The sequence below is a fragment of the Poromitra crassiceps genome (genome assembly GCF_964638095.1).
Source record: "Poromitra crassiceps genome assembly, chromosome: 14".
NCBI classification, from domain to species: domain Eukaryota; kingdom Metazoa; phylum Chordata; class Actinopteri; order Beryciformes; family Melamphaidae; genus Poromitra; species Poromitra crassiceps.
This window is the reverse complement of record NC_139633.1, coordinates 25,274,031-25,297,309: the sequence shown is the minus strand read 5'-3', so window position 1 is coordinate 25,297,309 and position 23,279 is coordinate 25,274,031. Positions and strand designations below refer to the sequence as shown.

The 23,279-nt window shown below is 43.3% G+C and overlaps 2 protein-coding genes across 2 annotated transcripts in view; one reads left to right on the top strand and one right to left on the bottom strand.

Annotated features, from left to right (window-relative positions):
* The window catches only part of rgs7a (regulator of G protein signaling 7a), a gene marked incomplete at its 3' end in the record, with an annotated part of 70,806 nt that extends 61,609 nt beyond the window's left edge, over positions 1 to 9,197 (bottom strand). The window contains exon 1 of the mRNA XM_083650515.1: positions 9,084 to 9,197. Coding sequence (XP_083506641.1) covers positions 9,084 to 9,161 — 78 coding nt within the window. The 5' untranslated portion in view covers positions 9,162 to 9,197. The remainder of the gene's footprint in view (positions 1 to 9,083) is intronic.
* A 6,738-nt stretch (positions 9,198 to 15,935) lies between these two features.
* LOC310788929 (ubiquitin-conjugating enzyme E2 D4-like) lies at positions 15,936 to 19,722 on the top strand. The gene is made up of 7 exons (XM_083650517.1): positions 15,936 to 16,080; positions 16,666 to 16,729; positions 16,873 to 16,904; positions 17,621 to 17,698; positions 17,849 to 17,954; positions 18,647 to 18,740; positions 18,842 to 19,722. Exons 1-7 carry the CDS (start codon positions 16,057 to 16,059, stop codon positions 18,885 to 18,887), a joined length of 444 nt encoding a protein of 147 aa, XP_083506643.1. The 5' UTR covers positions 15,936 to 16,056; the 3' UTR covers positions 18,888 to 19,722.
* Positions 19,723 to 23,279: the final 3,557 nt, after the last annotated feature.

The window sequence follows — 23,279 nt, the reverse complement described above, 5'->3', positions numbered from 1 at the left end:
CAGTCTTACTGATCTTCTGATTGAGGGAGACAGGCGGTACAAGAACCCTTCAATCTGAGAAAAAGCTGAAATGTATTGAGTGTGCCCCCCTTCATGTGTGACTCATCATGAACAACTGAGAACGGCTGGCAAATTGATAACAGGCTTGGCTGATTCCGGTGAGGCTTAGCGGATGCAGATTAGCCCTACACTGAAAGATGTACATGTTGCCATGTTTTTAGATCTGAATGTATTTCTAGTCTAGGCCTAGGCTCCATGTCACAGAAGCTAAGCCTTTAGCGTATTAATAATGGCTGCAGTTGGGGCGTCCGGGTAGTGTAGCGCTAGATTCCCTGCCTGCCAACGCGAGGGGGGCGCAGGTTCGCATCCTCGTGTTACCTCCGGCCTACCTCCACACAGGTAGGATTGGCCGGTGTCTGCGGGAGGGAAGCCGTATTGAGGGTATCTGTCCTGGTCGCTGCACTAGCGCCTCCTCTGGTCGGTCGGGGCGCCGATCCTCCCGCGCGCTACGCGTCCTACCGGTGACGCTGTCATGTGTAAAGAAGCGACTGGCTACTGCGCATGTGTCAGAGGAAGCATGGTGCTAGTCTCGGCTCTCCCAGGATCGCCAGGGTGGAGCAGCGGGGGGGGAATTGGCCAAGTGGGGGGGGGGGGGGGATAAAAATCAAAACAATGGCTGCAGTTCAGCATCATCTAACACTATATTACTGCTGTGGCAGTAATGTAGAGGAAAATGAAAGTCTTGTTCCAGCAAAATGATCGATAGCATAATAAGTTTGCCCTCTCTGTTCTTTCTGTTTGTCCAATACGTCGTCACGTAGTCTCACTGAGCTGACCTGCTTCAAATCTCACAGTGTGAAGGACACCGTTTTCCCGAGGCCAAAAAAACGCGCACAAGATTATAAAAAGCAAATCTGATTACAGTATAAGAAAGAAAGCCATGTTAATAAGTTTCTCTCCACTCCTCTCCGGTCATTGAAATACGTAAACATGAAAACATGAAAATAAGAACAAAAATATCTTTCCGTGTCAGGATGGATGGTGCCATTATACCATCATCGCATCAATACTTGTAAGTGTCTTCTTAAAGAGGCTGAAGTGAGCCGGCACAATGTGAGAGCGACAGACGACCGCGTAAACTCTTCTGCCTGCGTTTTGCATCATTGCCATCTGCTGTAAAGACGTAGTTTCACCGAGGACCAATTACTTCAGAGAGGCATTGTATTGACATCCATGTAAGCGGCGAAGTGTAAAATAGTACCCCAATATTGAGTGGAGATAACAATAAGAGTAGCATACGATGCAATGTAGCATGCACTCGACGACGACGACAGAGAAGACGAAAGACAAAGAGAGAGAGAGGAAACAACACAATCAAACATCCAGGAGGATTGATGGGCCTACATGGAGACAGAAGGAGAACAATTACTGAATGCCCGTTGGCGGCTCAGATGTAAATACGAGTGGGCCGGTGCCTCAGCTGTCAGATACAGTACTACCACGGAGGAGGAAGATCACACTCCAGTAGTTACGCTGCAAAAATGTCCATCTTAACAAGTCATTTAATCTTGGATGAAGCCTTCAAAATCATTTTTTCCAAGAAACGACTGAAAAATCTGCCACTTTGTCTAATGCAAATCAACTTGTTTTCAAGAATTGTATTATTATCTTGGGCGTCCGGGTAGTTTCCCTGCCTGCAGTACCGACACGAGGGTCGCAGGATCGTGTTAGCGACCAAACAGGCACAATTGGCCGTGTCCGCAGGTGGGAAACCGGATTGCGGGTAGAATGGATGTGTCCTGGTCGCTGCACTATAGCGCCTCCTCTGGTTGGTCGGGTTGCCTGTTTGGGGGTGGAGGGGAACTGCGGGGGAATAGCGTGATCCTCCCACACGCTAACGTCCTGCAGGTGAATCTCCTCGCTGTCGGGTGAAAAGAAGCGGCTGGTAGGAATTCCTCTGGCAAAACCCGGAGATGCGGACTTGTGATTCAGAGCCTCGGTCACTGGAAGCGCGTTGACGTAAGACGCTGGGTCTGACCACGTGAGACTAGTCTCCAGTATACATGACAGAAATACAACTAGGATACTTTTAACTGTATTTCTCCACATTTTGTATACTCTGCTTACGATCTGTTTCACTGACAATAATGTTGTAACAGGTCAATGAGTACCCTACTATACATTTCCACTTTCTGAAAAACGAAGACAAAAATAAATATCTCATTATCAGTTTTCTCTCTTCCCTCTTGGTGTGTAAAGATATATCTCAGTGGTGTGCGCACAACCACACACAGCCTCAGCCGAAGACACACAAACGCACACACACACACACACACACACACACACACACACACACACACACACACACACACACACACACACACACACACACACACACACACACACACACACAGTGTGTCTTTTTTTTCCCACACACACCCAGAAGTGAGCAGCTAGTGCGAGAAGATGTTCTGTCCTCCTGCTGAGTGGCTATGAGCTTCGCCCGAGCTGTTTTAGGCCTGCATGAAAAATTCAATACTCTCTCTCTGCAACATTCGGCCTACATACAGTACGCACGCACGCACGCGCGCGCACACACACGCACACACACGCACACACACGCACGCACACACACACGCACGCACACACACATCACACACACACACACACACATCACAACATTATTCATGGCACACACGTGTCGTCCACTGTGATACTGTGTGCGGTTAATATATGGGCAGGGAGACGTCATAGAGGGCTTTATATAGAAAGTAATTGGCTACAACCCCGTGCATACCGTACACAGATCTGTTGAAGCCTTTTATTGGCAGTTTTTGGTTGATAAATTGGAGCCGCCTGGGCAGATCAGTTGTTAGTAACTTCCTCGGGATTCATATTTGATGTTTCCCTTTTACTCCGTGAGCGTTGAGCAATGAAATGTTCGCCGTCACCAGAGAATTTTTGTTAATCAATCTGATTGTCATAAAGCCAGCTGTGTGTGCGTGTGCGTGTGTGTGTGCGTGTGCGTGTGTGTGTGTGTGTGTGACCGCATATGTCTGCCTGCTTAAATGCTTAAATATATTTCCTGTGTTTACGAGTGCTTGTACCTGTGCGTTTTGCATATTTGATGCGGGCATGGTGCTGTACGAGTGTTGACACACATATGAATATGTCCCCCAATATGAGATGATGCTGGTGTTTATGTGTCCTTGAGAAAACACACACACACACACACACACACACACACACACACACACACACACACACACACACACACACACACACACACACTTACTTACTTGCTTATGGCAGTCCGTCGATGTCGACGATGACGTTGCTCCAAATGGAATTTGTGAGGTTGGTTATTGTAATGTCTTTCGCCTGTGCATAGCCAGGTGGCTGCTCAGACCGATGCGTGATCCGCAGATTTTGTCACAGGAGGGGCAGGGGAAGGCAGCAGTAGTGGTCGGTGGTGCTATGGCACGTTGGTGCCGCTGTGCACGCCGCTGTACTCTCCTCTCTGTGAACTTCTCCTGAAGACGAGTGATCCCCTGGTGACAGGTTGAGCTCCAGGTATGGCGATCAGCAGCCAGGGACTCTAGTGCTGGTGGTTTGATGTCACACTTCTTCAGGAGGGTTTTAATGTGGTCCTTGAACCGTTTTTTCTGACCCCCAGCAGACCTTTGACCGTCTAGGAGCTGGCCATACAGGATCTGTCGGGGTAGACGGTGGGCTGGCATTCGGATCACATGCCCAACCCATCTCAGATGTTTTTGGCCAAGGAGCCCTGTAATGCTGGGTGTGTTGGTCCGGTCATAGATTTCAGTATAGGGCACCCTGTCTTCCCACGTTAAGCCTAGGATCCTTTGGAGGCATCGGATGTGGAAGGCTTCTAGACTGTGGATGTGCCTCTGGTAGGGTGTCCAGGTTTCCGAGCCATAAAGCAGCGTGGAGAGGCAAACTGCCTTATACACATCTGCCTTGGTGGAGATGGTGAGGTTCCTATTCTGGAAGACCCTGGACCTTAGCCTTCCAAAGGCAGCAGAGGCCAGGCCGATGCGAGCCTGGACGTCATCGTCTATGGTGCAGGATGATGACAGGGTGCTACCGAGGTAGGTGAAGTGAGGGACGGTGGCTAATGGATGCCCGTCAAGGGTGAAGATAGGCGTGTTTGGCTGGGGAGTGAACTCCTGCACGAGTATTTGTGTTTTCTTAGTGTTGATCTGGAGACCAATGGCACTGTATAGGGAAGCGACCACATTTAGTGCACGTTGAAGGGACTCTGGTGAGTGGGCGAGTAAAGCACAGTCATCAGCATACTGTAGCTCCAGGATATGCTGAGTGGTGAGTTTGGTGGTGGCTTGGAGGCGACGTATGTTAAAGAGGTTACCATCCAGCCTGAACTGTATGCCAATCCCGTCTGTGGGGTCCAGGTATTTATGGGACAGGAGGGTGACAATGGAGATGAACATATTAAATATGGTTGGGGCTAGGACACACCCTTGCTTGACCCCCACATCCACACTGAAAAATGGGGATTGTTGGCCACCGTTGCTCACACATGCCTGCATCCCGACATGAAGCTGGCGCAGGAGGTTACGGAACTTTGGTGGTACACCCAACGTCCCGAGTACTTCCCACAGCAGGTCCCGATTTACTGTGTCGAAGGCCTTTGACAGATCAATGAATGCCAGGTAAAGGTCTTTGCGGTGTTCTCTGCATTTTTCCTGCGCCTGTCTAGCAACAAAGATCATGTCCGCGGTGCTGCGATCACGTCTAAAGCCACACTGGGATTCGGGCAAGATGTTTTCAGTTACATGGGTTGTACACACACACACACACACACACACACACACATCTCCACAGCAATCTGGTCAACACCTCACCCCTCCCATCCATTTTCATTAGACGTAACTGACAGAGTGGATGGAGAGAGAGAGAGAGAGAAAGACAGCGAGAGAGAGAGAGAGAGAGAGAGCGAGAGAAAGAGAGCGAGAGAGAAAGAGAGAGAGAGAGATAGATAGAGGAAGACAGATTGACTGAAAGGATATAGAGCTATGCTCCCAGTGGAAAGACCATTAACCCGATATCCAGTCCTCACCAAGAAAACTCCCTCTGCTCTTATTACATCAACCTACTGTAACAGCAGAGCAGATATGAGCAACTGACTGAAAACTCCCTCCGCTCTTATTACATCAACCTACTGTAACAGCAGAGCAGATATGACCAACTGACTGAAAACTCCCTCCGCTCTTATTACATCAACCTACTATAACAGCAGAGCAGATATGAGCAACTGACTGAAAACTCCCTCCGCTCTTATTACATCAACCTACTGTAACAGCAGAGCAGATATGACCAACTGACTGAAAACTCCCTCCGCTCTTATTACATCAACCTACTGTAACAGCAGAGCAGATTATGACCAACTGACTGAAAACTCCCTCCGCTCTTATTACATCAACCTACTATAACAGCAGAGCAGATATGACCAACTGACTGAAAACTCCCTCCGCTCTTATTACATCAACCTACTGTAACAGCAGAGCAGATTATGAGCAACTGACTGAAAACTCCCTCCGCTCTTATTACATCAACCTACTGTAACAGCAGAGCAGATATGACCAACTGACTGAAAACTCCCTCCGCTCTTATTACATCAACCTACTGTAACAGCAGAGCAGATATGAGCAACTGACTGAAAACTCCCCGAGTTCAACATTATTACTGCATCTCCATCAAAGACGTTGTGCTACATGGATTATAAGTGCATCTCTTCCAGTTAGGAATTGAGCCCATCTTAGCACGACTAGGGTTGGGTACCGAAACCCGGTGCCAATATGGTACCGGTACTTTTACAACCGAATTGCAACGCAGATTTAGGTGCCTCATTTAGGTGCCATGCCCGAGCTGCTGAGTGAAATATCCGCCCTCTGGTGCTCCGAAAACCGGCGCTGCACGCACGCACCTTCACTAACATTCTAGGGCATAAGACATACAATTATTGTTTGAAATCCTCTTTAGAGTCTCTTAATTTTTTTTAATAAAACCGCTTTAATTCTTTTTAAAGTACCGTTTAGGCACCGGCACCGTTTTAGATGTATCGCTTGTATCGGGGAAAATATGGAACCATAGCCATCCCTAAGCGCGACCCAATCAATATGAGTTTCCCCACACCTCTTGCTAAGTCATCTCGATCTGAAGAGCATTCGGGGGGCACCTGTTCACGCTGGGAGCATCGGCGCGGCTACAGACAGTACCTTTTCCAATTTCAGTTAAACTCACTCGAGACAGAAAAAGTCTCTCCACTGTGACTTTAGCACCGTCTTTCTTTCTGAACTGTATCTAGGTCAGTCAGTCCGCAGAGCCGGGGCCGTGTGCGGTCAAGTGGTGACGAGGGAGGAATTGGGTGAGTCGGAAAAGGTTTTCTGGCAAACAGAAGCTATCCATCTGAAGTTCCGTTTTCCAATCTCTAGGGTGGGGTGGAAGGCCAAGCAGCCACAACATTGTAAAATGCTTGTACTATGTGCTGTGTTTATTTGTCTCCTTTTGCCATTGTGGTGATGCGCTAATGTTGAGGGTCAAAGATGCAAAACGAACGAAAGACAGGTTAAACTATTTGCATTTTACTGCTCATTTGCATGCTCGGATCGGAGTACAAATCCGTCATGCCACGATCGAATACGAAGGATGTACAGATCAATAGCGAGGGAAAGGAAGAGACATCAAATGTAATTGAATAGCGGGAAAGGCCATCAGTCAATATTGATGCTCTTCTTCACGGGATGCAACTGGTTTTCCTGCATGGATGATACAGCTTCACATCGAAATGAATTCAAATAAGGGACACGATTTCTCTCACCATCACCACAGCAAAAACATAACAAAACCATACGCGTTCATCCGTCTCTACGATCCTGAATATTTGTCCTACTGTGTCAGAAATCGAACACATGAAGCTGTCTTCCTGCTGTAGGAAGATGGCGACTATAGAGATAACAAGCACTACTTTCTACTCCAGGCGTAAAAAGAGACTCTTCCAGTAAATCGTGCTGCACAGCGACGGTAATATTGCTTAAGACGGTGTGTGTGTGTGTGTGTGTGTGCGTGTGCGTGTGCGTGTGCGTGTGCGTGTGTGTGTGTGTGTGTGTGTGTGTGTGTGTGCCCTTAAAAACAGGCAATCTATGAGATCATGCTAAGCGTATCCTCTTCCTGGTGTGCAGAGGCTGTCGCAGATGGGATGGGAGCATCTGCTGAGCGGTGAGGAAGATGTCATCCACAAGCAAGATGAGAAAACCATCACTTCATCTGACAGTGAAGGAGAACGTGACATCCTCTTGTTACCTGAAGACTACATACATCTCTAATGTTGCTCTGGCGCTGTACCGTAAATGACATGTTTATTACATTTGCAACCTGCACCAGAGGCCAGAAGCACAACAGCATAAAGATAATAATGACACCTGGAATAAATGAATTAGGAATTAGATTTAATGTGCAGAAAATATGCAACACATACAGCTGGGTTTACACTTACAAGTAATGGGGGGATATCTTAAATTGTAGGAAATAACAGGAGTGTTAGCAGGGGCAGTAGGCTCTCCCGGTGGTAGTTAATGCAATTTTCAGAATAGCATGTTAGTCAGTTAACCTTAAATTGTGTTTGTTTTTTTTCTGTTCAGGGAGATGAAAGGCACTCAACCAAATTAATGCAACATAATAAGCCTAGCACATATCCCCTCCCTAGATAATAGCACAGGTGTTTTAAATTGTTTCTTTATATAAAGATTACATTAAGGACATCAGTCTCATGTCAACAAAAACCAGAGTTGTTATATCCCCTTTAGACAATTACTGCATTACTCTGTTTCGATGTTTGTAGAAATATCGTCAGCGAGCATTTCTCTCCCCCCCTCTCTCTCTCTCTCTCCCTCTCTCTCTCTCTCTCTCTCTCTCTCTCTCTCTCCCTCTCTCTCTCTCTCTCTCTCTCTCTCTCTCGCTCTCTTTCTCCCCCCCTCTCTCTTTCTCTAATGCTCAGATGTATGAGATCTAACACATAAAGAAATACTGCACTGGCAGTATAACGAGCATTAAAAGCCTGTGGCTTTGTTTTGCTCCCATTAATGTCAATCGGTTAGGACTTCATCCTCCAACATGCTGGTTATAACAGCCAACGGTGTCAACTAGAACATGTGTCTCGGTGTGTCTCCGAGTGTGTGTGTGTGTGTGTGTGTGTGTCTGTGTGTGTGTGTGTGTGTGTGTGTGTGTGTGTGTGTGTGTGTCTGTGTGTGTGTGTGTGTGTGTGTGTGTGTGTGTGTGTGTGTGCATCTGAATCTGTATGCATACTGTGATACAAAAATCGCATGTTCTCTCCACGCTCAGCTTGATGTAGCGTTAAATAGGACATGAAACATTTGATCATGTGACTCTAGTTCATTTGCATCTCACCTCCGACAAGACGGCACACTGCTTTCAAGTCTGGAATTTACCTCGATTTGCTAGAAAGATGAACAACATTTCAGCTTTTCGCCAACGGGAGCGCTGCTAGATGATTTCACTAGGTTGACTGTACAGTACAGGAGGGATTTAGAACGTTTTGATGAATCAAAACAACCACAATCCAAGTCAGAAACACAACACACCATATGCTGGTGAGCCTGTTAGAATTCAAAATCCTTCATAGATCTCGGCTGTCTTGTGTCTGAGGTGAAATGCAAATGAACTAGAGTCACATGATTAAATGTTGAATGTCCTCCTTAAAGCCCAGAATCAACCTTGATGACACAAAACACTGCCTTGCAATGGTGGACGCACTGTTTCCATCACACAGCTCATCATCAAATTAATGCAAGGGAGACTTTGACTCAAACGCATAAGCATGTACGCACGCACACAAACGCACATGCACGCGTACACACACACACACACACTCACACACACACACACACACACACACACACACACACGCACACACACACACACACGCACACACACACACACACACACACACACACACGCACACACATATCATCCACACACGCACACACACATCATCCACACACACTCAATAGCAGCTGCCTTACCTTTCTGTACACTATCATGTTGGGGGACTCGTCTGCTACCCCGTTGGTTCCCTGCCCGACACTGTTGGTCTGTGCCATGATCCAGTAGGCTAATCTTCCACAGCAAATGTCAGGTGCTCCTATTGTGGACAGAAGGGGACATTTCACTTCAGCAGAAGAACAATGGGACACACGAAAACAGGACTTGCCAAGAAGAGAGCGATTTGCATACCTTGGCCTAGATCACATTTCAACAACAGACACACAGAGAACGGATGTGTCGCTTTCCAATCTGGATGCACGTGTTCTTCTTTGACAAGGTCTCGACAAGGACATTTATTTTAAAGACAAGGTGCAATTGCAAAACAAGAGGCTGACATGAAATGAAACACACAGGCATCATGTGAATGAATCCCCATTCATCACAATGAATGTGAACATTATAAAGGCACCAATGACAGTTACCATTCACTGTGAGTGTGCAGGATGAGGCTGTTACAGTAGCATCATTTTCTGAGATGGATTCTTGTGTGTTGAAGAATCGATAGAGCTCACATAGTCATAACGCCGTCACTCTTTGTTGACATTGGAGGATTCGATGGCCAATCTTGGCTCGACGTCTTAACGGAAACAAACTACGGGTGGATTGTGTGGGACGGCATTGACAAGACGAATAGATGAGAACTATAAGCGGTAGGCTATGCGGTAAAATAACACACTCTCCATCAAAGAGATAGGCTGGAATAGAGCTTAAAAAACAGCCATTCGGGGTAAAAATCAAAATGTGTGAGACGGTGGAAATGCAACGGCTATCGTATGCGCACGGTATAGGTTCGTCATTTCTGTCTTCGCCGCTAAAGACACCTACACGACACCCTCGTCTGCAACACTAAATAGCCTACATGCATCCTGCAAACAGCAAAGTCATGTAACCTCGCAACATGCATCTTTCTTCTCCTCCACACTGCCCGTTTCAGAACCGTGGACAGCTACCGCAAAACACCCGCACCCGTAAATCGGTGTCTCTCGTTTATCACGAAATGCACGAAAAATATGCACAACAACACGGCAACGTCGGTGCAGAGCGGCGGCGGCTTACCTTACCTGAAAGACGCGCACACCCGCGATACGATGCAGAAGTGGAAAGCCTATGCCTTGCGTTCAGTATGTCAACTGGCTGACATAGGAATGCGAGGATAATTCATTGGCAACGGGAAGAGGCAGGCAAGGCATTCGGTGGAGACTTGGTTGGTAGTCTACAGCTCTCTCTCTCCTCTCTCTCTCTCTCTCTCCTCTCTCCTCTCTCTCTCTCTCTCTCTCTCTCTCTCTCTCTCTCTCTCCTCTCTCTCCTGTCGAAATGATGCTCGAAAGCACAGGCGCGCAACGTCAGACCTCCTCCGCGAACGCGCATCGATCCATAACCAATCGCGTGAAAGGAATAATTTAGCCTATAATACTACTACAACCAGTTTCTTTTTTAGAAATATTGCTACGTTTTGTTTTTTTTGTTTTTCAAATTTGTAGAATCTGAAATTCTGAAAAGCTTGTTAAGATAATCAGAATAATTATGCTAATATCTGAAAGATCCAGACAATAGCCTATATAGCCTGAGGGGTAAATCTAATCAGAGTTCAGGCGGCATTCCTTGAGCTTGGACATTCCCAAGTGAAAATGCATGCAAGTGTGTGTGTGTGTGTGTGTGTGTGTGTGTTGGGGGGGAGGGGCTAGTGGGGAGGGGGGCTACCAGAAATTAATGAGACAGGCATTAGGTCTATTTGAAAAACAAATCAGCCTGTGCCCAAAAATGATCTATTTATAGGGAAAGTCTTGAGATTAACATCAGTAGCCTACCCAAAATGTGCAATAACATGTCAGCAGTAAATATGGGATAGGCAGGCTAGTGGTTGTCATTTTGGTTTACCTTTTTGAAAATAAACTCTTCAAATATAGTCACGGCTGATTTGAATGTGTAATCAAAAGACAACCCTTCGTGTTAAAATGAATGTGGGCCAGGGGCGTAATGTGTGTGTATGTGGGGGGGCGGGGGGGGGGGGGGGGGGCAATGGCCCCTTCTCTGCTTCCTATACCCCCTTGCTCGGAACACATCTTTGAACTCGGCCTTAATTGATCTCAATACACCTGTAAAGTTTCATGACAGCATCTTGTACGATTGTGACGCTATCACGTTGACCAAATCTGTCTGTGTGACAGACACCTAAATACCTGGAAAAGTAGTCAAAACCACTTCTGTGGTTGTTCCCCCATTACAGTTCTTCTCATTACTTCGAGGAGGACCACATTTTGCCATGATCACACACACACACACACACACACACACACACACACACACGCGCGCACGCACGCACGCACACACACACACACACACACACACACACACAGACACACAGACTCACATGGCTGGTAATAACCACTGACATAGGATGGACGGCGTGTCTCCACCTCCTACCGCTATGCAAAAATGAAGCCAAAATATCTCATCAGCATGAGTCGGGGCTGAGCCCCCTCAGCCATGCCGCCGTCTGATGGAGGTTTAAGAGTGGCTGTCACAGCTGTCAATCAGCCCTTTTCATATCATCAAATAACTATTTAAAAACATACAGTAGCCTACTTATCAGAAATTTTTTGCATTTGAACATACATCAGCATGATAAGAACTATCCTATTCACCTTATGTAGCCCCACCCACTTGACCCAGTTGTGTTATGACTTCCTGTTCAAAACACCATCTGTTTTACCTGCTCACTAGTACTGTACTGTCACAGGAAGTGTAAACACAACAGGAAGTAACGGGCTGACCCCTGTGTTGGTACATAAGGTGAATGTGAGTGAGCAGAAATTGTGTTCAGCCACAGCTGTCATTTTACATGTGACCACTGAATCTTTCAGGAAGTAAAGAGCCCCCCTGCGGGTGACCTAACGGAACCAGATTTTGTAATTAGCTAATTAGGGTCAACTAAAATTTGGGCAAAAATGGCTCATTAGTGGCCAAAATGAGGCAACGCAGGTTCAGCACCATGGAGAGCTCCAGAGTGCAGTAGCATACCTGGGCGGAGATGGAATCAGCAGAGAAGTGGACTATGGCAACCCTCTAGGAAGAGAGAGGACAGGCTGCATGCCAACTCTGTGAGCGAGGCCTGACTAAATAGCCATTCACACAGGAACAGGTAATCCACTACACCAGTATTCCTAAAATGACAGAAACCATCTTTGGGGGAATTTTAGGCTCTTTCACACCGGCCTTGAAAGCCGAAAAATGCACGGAAAATAGGATTAGCGCCTCCGATGTGAAAGTCGTGAATGCGCTTTGGTGGACAATTGTTTTACGCCTTGTGTCCCGCGACGGGAGGTAGTAACAGCGCCGGGTTACCTGGCAACCCGCCTCCTTTTGAAAGCGTCGTCGCAGCGAGCCGGAAAAGGTGTGAATGGTCTGCTCATTCATAAAAAAAATTACAGGGGAAATCACCTCATGTATCAAGAAAGTGCAGGAGTGAAAGTAAAAAAAGTAGCCTATACAATCATGACTGCAGGGGCGCCAGGAGGAATGCTCCGTGCGGTTAGGCTTTATGCTCAAACGATGTTGACATTAGTAGGAAGGCTACAATTAACGGATATAATAATAAGCTTCAGAGGGCTATAGCTGTCTGTGGCGAGTTGGTCTGAGGTTATTCCCTCTCGAAATCAGCTCTGTGCATTCCCTTACAAAAACTACTAACGTTAAGTAGTCATGTGCATTTATAGCCTATACTATTCCCCCGACGAACGTTATGCAGACTGCAGCTGTTTGATATGCGGGCGGTCGTGTATCGTTCCAATTTTAGTAGGACACCATATCGATCTGCCCGCCCACCATGCGAGTGCACTATCCTCCCTGCTCAGCGGACTAGGAGGGAAGTCTTGTTGAATGAATTTGTTTATCATACAGTAGCCTAGGCTACACTAACCTATGAAAATATTCATTTGGGCTAGGAGGAGCAGGAAATCCCTCCGCTCGCCTTTCAATCCGGGAGCGGGGGATTTCACCTGAAAGTACACAGCAGCACGGTAATGTGGCCGTGCTGCTTGGCTCTGTGTGAAAGCAATTTCTGTGGCGAGGCGGCTGGCTTTACGGGACTCCTAAACGGAAATTTTTGCGCGATCTGTGTATGAAAGAGCCTTTTGACTTTGATTGTTTAGTTGGCTCATGTCCCATGGAGGAGGCAGGATTTATGACTTATACCATAACGACCCACCAGAGGGAAATCGAGATGTTTTGGCTTTAACTTTCTGGGAGCTGACATGGTGTCCATATTTATATACAGTCAATGGTAATGATGCTTAATCTAAGTGCCCAAAGTTCCTTTCATTAACTCTCAATAGAGCAGTTCCTGATTATTGTTTCTTAATGACATTATAGTATAGTGCTTTAATTCACTGGCTTTGGGCTTTGCAATCAATTTTTTTTTCATGTTTTAATTGATGTAATAGGCTTTCCATTTTGATCGTCATAATCAGAACATGATAATGAACATCAATACTGAGGCACAGCAGATATTGCCTTCATTAGATCTCAATGTCGGCTCTCTCTTTCAGGCTGGGTGACGGTCAAAGGTTATGGTCAATTAATTATGTTAATTAAGACATTTGAGGAGCAAAACCTCTTCTGTAGATCTATGTATAAGAATCAGGAGGAGAGGCGAAACTTGTTTTGAAGCAAATCTTATCCCAAACTTTTCTCCATTTTATTTTATTTCTTATTTTTTCTTCTTCTTCTTTTTTTGCTCTCAATTAGCATTAGACACACAATGCCACAATGTTGCATTATTCAGGAACACATCCGATAATGGTCTTTTCTCACAATACCATAGCAGAATTTTAATCATACCGAGGTAGCCCAAAGAAACCAGATTAGCATTTATGTCATTAAAATGAATAGCTATTGGTATGCAGAGGAGCTCCAAGTGAGTTCCTCCCCAGTGTAAATGTAGCTCACTCAAATGCAACGCTTAATTTAGCTCTATTTTACAGTTATTTGGTGTGAAATAGTATCAGTCACGGCTGCCTGTCTGTGTACAGTAGCTATCCTGACAAAAATAAATGGTCATCTGTTAACTATCTGTTGCCATGCTTCATCAATCTGTGGCTTGGACGCCCGCAGCAGGCGAGGCGTGAAAGGTGAAAAATGACAGATGTGCCCCCCATGTCTGTTTATCTGTCTTCTGTGCCCGCCCCCCCCCCCCCCCCCCCCTTTTCTCTGCCAGGGCGACAGTGTCTGTCCTCTGCAAGGTAGACACCCAAACATTCAGTCCATTCAGTTTTCCCTTGGGCTGCACCATCAGCATTTCATTCATAGAAACCAAGGAACTACGGTAGGCTACTGTAGCCTAGAAACCTTGCAATGAAAATAGATTACAAATCAAAATAGCAAGAGATATTAAGAGTCATGTAAGATACTGAGCTAATATCAACGGACCACAACTCGTATCTGGTCATTTTGCTTTTTATTAAGAGTTTAAATGATGGAGGTAGCCAGGAAAATCAAGGTTCCAAAATAGCTCTTATTTAACAAGTATAATTCTCTAAATAAACATTTTTATCTAGATCCCTTTTTTGGAACATAAGCCTGCAGAGAGGTTTATAAAGTGATGGAATGTTCTTAAACAAGCACTTTTTTACACTCTGCTTTGCTGGAAGATTTCCAGTCAGATATTAATTAAGTAAGTAAGGTGTTGTGATATATTCTGCCCTGCTCTGTGTGGCCTCTGTTCATTTATTTTATTATGATTCAAAAATGTGCGCTACTGTTATCTCAAGGATGAGCTTATCATCACAAAGCTTTGCAGATATTGAAATTGTGCAATTTGATTAGCAAGCCATAGTGATAAAACTGATATTAACACCAGCATTGTTGATCTAGCTTGTGCCTGTGTTCTATTTCTCAGTTGTGTGTCCATGTTAAGTTTGGGGGTAATAGGCTTACTGTCAGATGTACACCCATTTTGGTAAACAATGCTGTGCATAATGATGCCTCCTCCTTCACCCCTGACCTCCCTTATCAAGTGTCTCATTAATGGAGCTTTATCAGAGTCAGGTCTGGCCATTCAACCAAGGAGGAAGACTCTGGGAACTAGAGTTCACCGAACCCCGTGGGGGCTTCATTGTGCACCAGCCCACCACCCGCAGGCGATGACATACAGTTCTATTCCTTAAAGGTCAGACACCAATCAGCACAGTTTTATTCTAGGGAATACATAAAACAGAATGTCACTATGCATATCACAGCTATAAATCATTTTACTGCGCAAACTGTGAGATGACTCTCCTGCTGCAGATGCAATGGGGTAAACCAATGCATTTCAACTCACAGTCTTCTGTGAGTTGAAACGCATTGGTTTATCCCTGTTAATTAAAGCCAAATTAAATTGTAGGCTATATCAAAGTGCCTCGGATGCTCATTTTGACTGCCACATACATACACCTATGGATTTCCTTTGTGAGTTAAGCTGGACAGTCACTGCTTTTCTTTCTGATTTTCTGATTTACCACATTCGGTTATAGCATAATGATAATTTGTATACAGTTCAATGCTCTGTGTCGTCAAAATCCCAATTCAGTCTGTAACTAAATGTCAGTAGAGCAGCAGACTGTAGGCTAATAGGCTATATTAGCCTTCATTTTCTGGTGTGTGGTTCTGGTTTTTGAATTCTTAAAAAAAAAGAGTGGTCAAGAACAGTAGAGCCATCTGGTGGCTTTCACGCCCATTGATTTGGCCCACACATATGTGTACTGTCTCTTTAAGCGCTTGGACTGAAAACTCAGATTCCCAGAATACAACGCGATACGCTTCGTCGTAGAACAAAAAGCGGAAACAAAAGAAATCGACAATTTCTCAAAAACAAAATATCATCGAGTAGTCGATTTAACTATAGTCCGCGGAGGTGTGACTGACAGCGGTCAAACTTAACACCATAGCTTCCCACAAGTCAAAAGGTTAATCATGGCGTTGAAAAGAATACAGAAGGTAAGTGTATTCCTTCATTTCTCAACGTTTAGAAAAGGCTGGTCTGACAAAAAATAAGCGCAGCTAGCCTGCTGGCAGGCATCTAAATTAGCTAACATTAGCGCTAACATTGCTAACGTTAACCAAACTTGGCTGATTAAACTGTGTCGTACATATCAATAACGTTTGGTTCACGATGTACTGTCTTGGTATCTATTTTTTGGGGCAAAATATCCATTTATCTTGCCATTAAGGTTGATGACATGGCATTTAAATGGTAGCCGGTGGTTAACATACTGTAAGTTAGCTAGCTAAGGTTACCATAACATAGCGTTAAGACAACCTAGGCCTTTAGCGTTCGCTAACGTTTATCGTTTATTGGACGAGCCGTATAAAGTTACTAAAATGTGCGTTTTTAATGTCTTTGTATATTATTAACGTTATAGCCCCGCGGGTCTTATGACATATCCAATAACATGAACCTTAAAAAAATGAATGTTCTCTTGATGAATTTCCCATGAAATATTATGCTAAAAAGCCTTAACGATGTGATATGTAATTAAGAGATTCTAACCGTTTACTTTGTTGTTTATTTGTCACTACAAGGAGTTGCATGACCTGCAAAGGGATCCCCCAGCTCAATGTTCAGCTGGACCTGTAGGAGAGGACAGTAAGTAAGATCTATAGGCTATAACCCATAATTTATTTATCTCTAAATCAGTTTCCAATTTGCTACTGTCATTGTAGGTATGCTTTCAAGGAGTGTGTTTCTGTCAGATTCTCAATGATTTTCTCTTTTGTTTTTTTTTGCAGTGTTTCACTGGCAAGCTACAATCATGGGACCGGTGAGTTTTTTCTGGATTTGTTTTTATTTTTTGTACCAAGCTGCTTCTGGATCTTTAGACAATAGTGTTTTTTTGTTGACTTACAGCCCTTCTGTTCTGTATGGAAAGTATAGAATGGTGCACTCTGTCAGTGGTGACGTACTCAAGCCTATAGCATCGTACGCACACCTGACACTACCAGTTTTTTGGATGTTTTTTGATTTTGATGCTTAATGAACCATTACGTTTGGGAACCACTGATTTAACCCATAGTCAAGCTAGCAGGTTGTGTTTATCCATTTATCTCATTTCCTCTACTCTAAACAAATGAAAGACAAATAAGAATTTAAAATGTATGTTCCCCAACAGCAAAATGTCACTATATATATATATATATATATATATATATATATATATATATATATATATATATATATATATATAAACATAGGAGGGTATTCACCTTATGTAGAAGAGACCGTCTGGCTTGAGAGACTAACAGGAAGTGTAAATACAATCGGAAGTTCCAATTGTATTTACACTTCCTGTGACTCATAAACCTAGTCTGACTCATAATGTGAGTCAAACTAGGTTTGACCAGGTGAGTCAGGCTAGTTTGAGCAGGTAAAACAGTCGGCATTTTGAACAGGAAGTCGTGATACAATGGGCGAAGTGGGCGGGGCTACATAAGGTGAATAACAAGCCTGCTTTAACAATGCTTTTCCCTCTTCTTTCAGACCGACAGCCCATATCATGGAGGAGTGTTCTTCCTTGCTATTCACTTCCCCACGGACTACCCCTTTAAGCCACCGAAGGTGAGATGATTTATGTCACAGAGCAGATGATTGGCCGGGGATAGGGGAAATCAATGTTACTTGAGTACAGTGTATGCCATTTGACAGAGACAACGACCACTTTAAATATTAGTTGTTGTTTTTTTACCCATTTCTGCTTTGTTTTCATAGGTCGCCTTCACAACAAAAATCTATCATCCGAACATAAACAGCAATGGCAGCATCTGTCTTGACATCTTAAGGTCACAGTGGTCACCTGCGCTCACAGTATCAAAAGGTAAACTAAGATCTATGCCTGTACAGTATATAACTAACATGACCGCAGCTCTGGATATGCTTTAATATAAAGTCACGAGGAAGCTGTGTTTTGATTGTGGAATTTCCGGTTGAAACAGGATGTTGGGGCACATAACACAGGGATGGCCTGTTCAAAAGTGGGTGGTTTGGACCATAACAAACAGAGAAAGAGAGAGGCAGTAAAGCCCATTGTATGCTCAGTATACTTGGTTAAGTAATCCACTGTAAAAAAATAAATAAAAAATGCACATACTCTTGGGCTATCACAAATTCCAGATTCTCCATCATGAATTAATTCCAGCCACTGGGACACAACCACAGTGTCATAGACAAAGGAAACAGGATTTTCAGGGTTGAACACCCAACAATGAATCACTGCACCATGTTGCCACTTGTTTGAAAGTTGTGAAATTGCAGGTTTTATATGATGGGGGGTGGAGGGGGATTGTTAGAAAAAAATCTCTGATGGTATTCTTTGTTGGGATTTTTATGTACACCTACTGACAACTGTGAATTAACCACTAAAAGTGTGCCGTTTTGGGCATTTATTGTTAAATAGGGAGAATTCGTTAACAAGAGGAGAGGTCATCTTTCTTTTCATTGCAAGTTCCAGTGCATTGTGTATGTAAAATCTAAAATATTGATTATTGGTCTTTATTTTTCTCTCTACAGTTTTGTTATCCATATGCTCTTTGCTATGCGACCCAAATCCAGATGACCCTCTGGTCCCAGACATTGCACACATCTATAAATCAGACAAACAAAAGTGAGTATGAAAGCGTACGTTTTTCGACATCAGGGAAAGGTTAAATCAGTGAACTACTCCTCTAAAACCCCACCTTGCATTATGTTTCTCCCCTCCTATAGGTACAACAAAACAGCCAGAGAATGGACTCAAAAGTATGCAATGTGAAGGACTGTGAAGTTTTAGCAACAATGCTTTAGGACGCATTGCTGGACGCCTCCAAAATACTGCAGTACTGTTGCAACTCCTCATCCACACTGGTTCTAGACAAGGTGTTTTTACACTGGAAGCACTTTCTCTACCCAGACTTGACTTAATTGTTTTTATTCTTGAATTTATTTTTTCTCCTTTTTTTTTTTTTTTTTTTTTTGCATTATTGTTATTAATATTATTATTATTATTGAGATGGCCTGCAATTTTGGTTTCCTTTTTTTCCTTTTAGAGATTTATATTGTATAGTATAAAACTATACAGAATCTATTTTTATCATTTTGCATTAAAAAAAAGTGAATCAAAAATCAATTTCTTCTGTTTTCTGCACTGGCACTAGACACCTACAGTAGGTGAACTGAAGTGAAGAACTACGTTCTCGGAAGTTGATGTTCATGCAGTGTGTATTTTATTTAACCATATCTGATGTTTCAACCCAGAAGCAGGGGTGTACATGGCTACAGTTTTGCTAGCATGCTATTAAAAAAGATTCTGTGCTAAGATAAATATGTATCCACTTGCACGGGTGCTATGGAGATTATGAAAATAGATTTCCTATTATTGCTACAAAAATGTTAATACTGGATAGTTTAATGAATAATAATGCATCATATTTTATTTGTTATATTTTGTGAGTAAAATCTGTTGACGCTCTGTCCAGAGTGCTCTGATGTGGTCTGTCTGAGATCAAATGGTTAGATTGAATTCATGAACATACCCATTTAGAGATTTTGCAACTGTTTTGTTAAATAAGGCAAATTCTATTCTTAACAAAAAGAATACCGTTTAAGTACTAGAACGATAAGCAGTATCCCTAACTAGTAATAGGCTACTGTTAGAATCTTTAATACCCATTCCTATCTGACCAAATGAATTTTGACCAGTAAAGCATATGTTTAACCATCACCTGTGTATTCTACAAACATTTCTTTGTGCTACTGAGATTTCTTTTGAGCTTACAGCACCAGTGGTACCACCTACAGTCCCGAGAAGGCAAAGTCAGGAGAGGACATCATTAGAAGTCAAGCACATACACATAATTGTCACATACTTTGATCACATGTTTTTCGACCATAAAGGTATTTAACTGGTGATTGCTGCCAGAGTTTGAGAGACTGTCCTGTAACCAGAAAGTCTCAGGTTTGATGTCAGTAACAGCCATGTGTTGAAGTGACACTGATATGAGCATCAGTGTAAATGTTAAATGGTCAAGCCCTGGGTTCTTCCTGACATGAGATGGCACTTCCTTTGTAGGCATCAACAAACAAACCAGAGGCTGCCTCCCCTGCATTATTCACATGGCCACTGGGTGGTGCCGTTTACTTTTTACAGCTTAAGCCTTTACACAAGGTTATTTTCTATCCAGAACAACTTCATATTTGTGTTTATTTTTTATATAGTTCAGGGCCAGTGCTTGGCTTTAGCAATGAAATGGAAAAGAACAGTTTAATTAACTTACCTATCATCACAAGCTGGACCCGGTTGCCATGCAGTCGGTTGGACCAACCGGGTTGGTTTGTAGAGCAGCTGGTTTCTCATGGACAGAAAAAATGAAAATGCCCCACCAGATGATGTTATTTGAAATATAAGTGCAAACATAGCCTGGATGGCTGTGATAAGGTGATGGGGCTTGACCAGACAACCTGGATCAGCATCACTAGCCTAACCTGTCCTGCTCCTATTAGATATTTAAAGAGTAACAACTTTACAACCCTGATAACTGACCAGAAAAACATTGGAAAATAATGTCAGGCATTTAGCTGAACTTACAATATGGCTTACAATGAGTGAGCAGGCAGGAGTTCAGTGTCTTGCTCAGGTGGCTGATACAGATATAACACCTGTGACCTTTCAGTTGGGACTGTCAGTCTAACCATTAGACCAGTGGTGTTTAAGTTACAATGGTAGAGATGAGAGGACTGTTTTTACACTCTGGTGCATTAAGCTCTCAAGTAGGCTACCTACCTACCTGCACTCATTTACGATGTTTACACCTCATGTTTGTTTGGCTGTCTGCGTCCAGACCTTTGACTCCGCCCACTCCACCCAGTTGAATTTTGGCTGCCTTCTGAAGATGGAAATGCAACGAGTTGACAATTCAGCCTGATATCAGGCTTGTTTGATTGAATATTGGAGTCAAATGATATAAAATATGAATGTGCTGTGAAGATCCTACAGGTTATAGGCTTGTTCCCTGAGGAAAACACCACACTTTAGGTCTGGAACATGTGGCATTTGATTCAATTCTAAAATAGACTATAGTTTGCCTAGAGAAGATCAGATTCTCAGTGAAAGGCAACTCTGCAATTTTCTTTTCATAAATATAATTCTATCATAGAACACTTTAACCCCTTAAACATTGCCCCCTGCCCTGACTAATCCCCCCCCCCCCCCCCTGCACCCATGTTTCTTATTTATTAAATGTTCACTTTATCTGTTTGTATTTATTTGTATGTCTTATGTATGTTTGAAATATTATTTTCTGTTGTTCTTGTTGTTAGGGCCCTCCTGACTGAGGCCCCTGGGGATATTCCTTGACAATGAAAATGGAAAATACTTGTCATTTTATGATCAAAGCATGCATCAGTTGAGTATGCACATGGGGGGGGGGGGCATTATCATCAGTGTTGGGGGTAACTCATTACAAAAGTAACGTATTACATGTAATATATTACTTTTAGCAGTAACCCAGTAATATAACTGATTACTTATAGGATTTCAGTAATATTATACCAGTTACTTTGTCAAGTAACTCAAGTTACAAATTGAGTTACATTTTATTAAATTAAAGCACATATTTAAAAAAGATACAATCATTTCATAATCAAACTATGTGTTTTTATGCAAATAACCACTATAGATGACAATAACAAAGGAAAAGAATAACATTTAGAATTTTGGATTGTTTACACTGACTTCAAGGTGGTTGAAATTATTTTTCGGGATGTTCCGGGGCGGCGATGTCATTCTACTGCTGCTGTTGTTTTGGTAAAAGTAATGCAAAAGTAGTGTAATAAGTAACGAGTTACTCTACACAGAAAGTAATATTGTAAAGTAACTTATTACTTTTAAATGAAAGTAACTAGTAATATGTAGTATATTACATTTTGAAAGTAACTTGCCCAACACTGATTATCATACATTTATACAATCAAATGCATCAGAATTAAAATCAAGTTGTCAGGTAGACTACATGGGCAGGCAGTTCCCACACCCCTAACCCCACATTCAGAACTGCTGGGGCCCAATGTGCAAGAAAAGAAGAGTTTTCTTTCTGAGTTACTGTAACACACACACACACACACACACACACACACACACACACACACACACACACACACACACACACACACACACACACACACACACACACACACACACACACACACACACACACACACACACACACACAGGCCACACACAGTGAATGCTCTTGATACTATGAAAAATGATCCTCAAGGATGTTATTTCGTGTTAGTGAAGGCACCTATCAAAGCCAGCCTAAAGGGAGGTGGGGGGTCATCTCAAATCTGGCAAGGCTGGCAATTTGAAATTCGACTCACCACACATGAGCCCAAACCGATGGCCTAAACCTATGCTAATACATCACTTGTCAACCTCTTGCACTTAATTATAGGCCATTAATGTAAGTTGTCATAAATCATTTCAGGGTCATAGTGTGTGAACAGACCTAGGACCCAAAGTAATATAGGGACTCAGCAGTGAGTTTGTAATATGACCATATCCAAGATATTTAGTTTAATCCTGTATCAACAATGCTATAAAGACTTATAGCCTGATTTTAACTTGTATCATGTAACGATCACTTTCTTGCATGTGTGTGTGTGTGTGTGTGTGTGTGTGTGTGTGTGTGTGTGTGTGTGTGTGTGTGTGTGTGTGTGTGTGTGTGTGTGTGCTTGTGTGATGTGTGATTTTTGTTTTGGTTTCCCTTTCCTGCATTGCTTCCCATTACACACACACACTCAGGATGCGTGGTGTTTACTCAGTAAACCAATAAATTTGTTACAGGAGCCATTACTATGCAAGTGCAAAGAAACATAATTATGTTTAGCCTATATGCATATTCCTAAGGATTTGAAGTGGTAGGCTACTCATCAGTGACCTTATCATATTGTGTTGTGTTTGTGTGTGATAAAACTACACCTTTTAGAGTGGCCCTTCTTTTGTGACCAGCCCAAAGCATAATGCAATAATCATGCTGTTTATAATCAGCATATTCAGGATTGGCAAAGGAGAAGTGCTCACTATTAGCTACGGATTTAAGCACGTTTTTTAACACATTCTGAGAGAAATAAGCCTTTCTGTGCATAGAAAAAGTATTGTATTTGA